The sequence below is a fragment of the Nannospalax galili genome, unplaced genomic scaffold, assembly GCF_000622305.1.
Source record: "Nannospalax galili isolate Female #2095 unplaced genomic scaffold, S.galili_v1.0 scaffold178, whole genome shotgun sequence".
NCBI classification, from domain to species: Eukaryota; Metazoa; Chordata; class Mammalia; order Rodentia; family Spalacidae; genus Nannospalax; species Nannospalax galili.
This window is the reverse complement of record NW_008341757.1, coordinates 672,317-675,776: the sequence shown is the minus strand read 5'-3', so window position 1 is coordinate 675,776 and position 3,460 is coordinate 672,317. Positions and strand designations below refer to the sequence as shown.

The 3,460-nt window shown below is 41.9% G+C and overlaps 1 protein-coding gene across 1 annotated transcript in view; it reads left to right on the top strand.

Annotated features, from left to right (window-relative positions):
- The window catches only part of Tmem26 (transmembrane protein 26), a 51,554-nt gene that overhangs the window by 3,169 nt on the left and 44,925 nt on the right, over positions 1 to 3,460 (top strand). The window contains exons 3-4 of the mRNA XM_029565532.1: positions 925 to 1,070; positions 3,136 to 3,275. Coding sequence (XP_029421392.1) covers positions 925 to 1,070; positions 3,136 to 3,275 — 286 coding nt within the window. The remainder of the gene's footprint in view (positions 1 to 924; positions 1,071 to 3,135; positions 3,276 to 3,460) is intronic.

Here is a 3,460-nt window from a genome sequence, read left to right as displayed (position 1 = left end):
ACACACACACAGAAGTAGGTTCAAGAAAAATCTTGCTGACTCAGTATCCCAACTAATATTTGAAAGTAAATAGAGGAAAAGGTTGATACATTTCTCTCTTTATAAGCTTATAGGAGCAAAGGAGTGTGTGTGTGAGTAGGGAAATGGAGATGTTGTTCTTTCTACTGAATACCCTGGCGACACTCTGATGTTGCTCAACAGTAAGTTTGCAAAGATGTGCGTTTGTGTAGTAGATAGAAGTCACAACTAGCCTGAGAAAAAGCAAAATGATGATCTGCTAAAAAAATGATTATCCTTGAAATAACATAAGAATGAGAAGGTTTTGATTTGGAGCTGATTTCATTCGAGGTGGTAGTTCTCTGAGTAAAACAAGGCCTAATCACTTGCTGTTTGAGTGTTAAGAGCAGTTTTCCACCCCAAAATATCAGCTGATGGATGGACTCCAATGGAGACAAAGCAAATGCTACAGCAATTTCTGAACTAACTATAGATAGCAAATCAATTCATGAACTATTTGTATGGGGAAATGTTAACTCTCTGTAGTTCTATATGGAGATTCATGGGTACTTAGATAAATAGGTAGACAAACTTTTGGCCCATGGCTCTTATAGTTTGGAAACTGTTCAAGAGCCAAAACTGTGCATATATTAGGAAATGAACCAGATGTTAACTTCCAAAATATTAATGGAAAATAAAGCTGAAAACCTAATTGTTAATAGAAGACAAGCTGCAAAATTATGATTTATTCATACTGTTGCTATTGAAAATGGTGGATTAGGTTTCAATCATTGGGTTAGAGATTATCAACAGCTTATTGGAAGGATACAAACGTAATAGAGTTCTCTGTGTTATGGCGTTTAAAAGATGGGCTTGTAAGATAATTGTTCTTTATCCCACTGGAAACACTACTTATGTGTGTCAAAGAAGAGAAAAAAGTAAAAGACAGAGTGGCTGGGTAAAAACAGTCACAGAAAAACGAAGGGAGAGGAAAAAGGATGAAGAGGAGGAACTGGAGATGGAGGACGAGGAGGGCGAAGAGGAAGTGGAGGAGAAAGAAAAGGAGAGGAGAAGTGGGTAGCGTTAATTTTCTCAATTTTGTTTTCCGTTGTCTGGGTAACAGTCCAATGGATCTGTGAACTATCATCTAGGTAAAGTCAATGAACACAGGCGATGTTTCAATTGCTGTCCAGCTGACAGTGATACTAAGGAGTAGGCAGCCTCAGTCACAGCCACTCTCCTGTACTGAAAAATCAATCAAATTCAATAGAATAAAATCAAATGAATAGAAGAACAGACCAGAGCAGCCCTGCACACAGATTAAACATGCACACATGTGGGATGGGAGTCTTTCTATATGGGCCATTACATCCATGAATTTCCTTTGGACAATTTTGGGCTAATGTGAATATTATTCATTTTGTTAATATTTAAGCTTAGACCCTAAAAAAAATGGCACAAGTCACAGTACTATAAAGGAAAATGTGACATAAAGTTCTTGAAATGTAGCAAGCATGTGCATGTTTCCAAGGAATGTTTCTTTCACTCTCCTTTGGAAATGAAAAGTGGAGCTGGCATTGCTGAGCTCAGCTGTCCGGGGACAAACAACATTACAGCGACCATTAACTTGCCAGTTGGAGAAGTTTAATGTGCTGGAGTCCTGTAGAATGGAGGAGGCATTTAACAAACAACCTTGTTAAATTCCATAAATGTATCTGTAGCAGGGTTTGTTTTTTTTTCATCTAGTATTTATGTCACCCAAGTATTCACTTACGTTTCTCGAAGGTAGAAATCGGTATCACTTAGCTTAACTTTTTCTTGATTTTTATGTTCAGTTGTCTGGGCAACAATCCAATGGATCTGTGAACTATCATTTAGGTAAAATCAAGTACAAGACAATATTTCAATTGCATTCAAGCCAATAGTGATAAAATGTTCCCCTGGGGCTAGAAAAGTTACAAAGACGCTGACAAGTCGGAAGCAGCAACTGAGAAGTGACGTGTGAGGTAATTAGAAATCCAAGTCAGACTTACTGTCAAAATGACATACTTCTAAACATGGAACCTGCTTAATCAGAACTTGAGTAATGCAAGGGGAGATCCAGTTTTGTTGGATTAGTAGCGATCACCTCACCTATTTGGTCCCCATCGCTATCCAGCCCTTTCCTTTAAGCTCCATTGGGTGGAAAACTGCCTTCCGTTCTTGTTTTGTTTTCCAGACAGTCCCACTATGTAGTCCCTGCTGGCCTCGAACTCAAGGCAATCCTGCTTCCCCCTCTGCGCTGTGATTGGATGTTCAGTCCTTTTTTCATTTAACTTTTTTCTTGACTCTTTATAAATTGAATTTTTATGGATTTCATACAATGTCTTTTGAGCTTATTTAGTTCCCGCCCTCATCTGCACCCTCTTATTGCCTCCCATGCATTACACACACGTGCACGTGCACACATGAACTCAAGGCAATCCTGCTTCCCCCTCTGCGCTGTGATTGGATGTTCAGTCCTTTTTTCATTTAACTTTTTTCTTGACTCTTTATAAATTGAATTTTTATGGATTTCATACAATGTCTTTTGAGCTTATTTAGTTCCCGCCCTCATCTGCACCCTCTTATTGCCTCCCATGCATTACACACACGTGCACGTGCACACATGCACACACACGCATATATATAAAGGCCTGTAGACTCAATTTAGTGTCCCCAGTGCCCTTCGGTGTGGGTTCATCTACTAGAGCCTCCTCAGCCCTCAGCCTACCAGGAGTCACACCTTAAAGACCACAGATGGAATCCCAGCAGCTGTCCACTGCCCGTGCTTCCTCAGGGCTGTCTAACCCACTTCCTCATCTCTGTGCTGGGTTTTGCTGGCTTGAGCTTAGGAGGGACGTGTGCACGCTGTCACCATTGCTGTGAGTTCATATGTGTCACTGACTATCTGTCTGGAAAACTGTTTCCTTGTGGTCACCCACCCCCTCTGGCTCTTACAGTCTTTCTTCCCCCTTTCTGCAATAATTCCTGAGCCGTGAGAGGCAGGAGTTTGATCTCGGTGTCCTAGTCAGGGATGAGCCCTCTGCAGCCTCTTGTTCTCTGCACATCGGCCAGTTGTGGATCTCTGTGTCAATCACAGTCTGTCTTCTAACGCAGCTCACAGAGGTGGCAGAGAGGAGAATCACGAAGATGAGCTTGTCACCCTTGCCTGCTGGGCTCTTGAGCATCTAGTGGAGGAAAGATGCAGTGGGCACCAGTGGCTGGAAGAGACGGGACTTTGCAGTATTAGAGCTGAGGTAGGAGAAGTGCATGAGACCAGAGTGAAGGATGCATAGAAATGATGGAAAGTGGAGACCAGGCAGACGGAGGACTCCTGAGCAGCCGCGTGCTGGGAACCTGGAGCAGACTTTTGGGTGAAAGTGCAGAGCCTCCTCAGTTTTCATTCAAGCACAGTGTATTTGAATGGTCGGATGTATTTGAA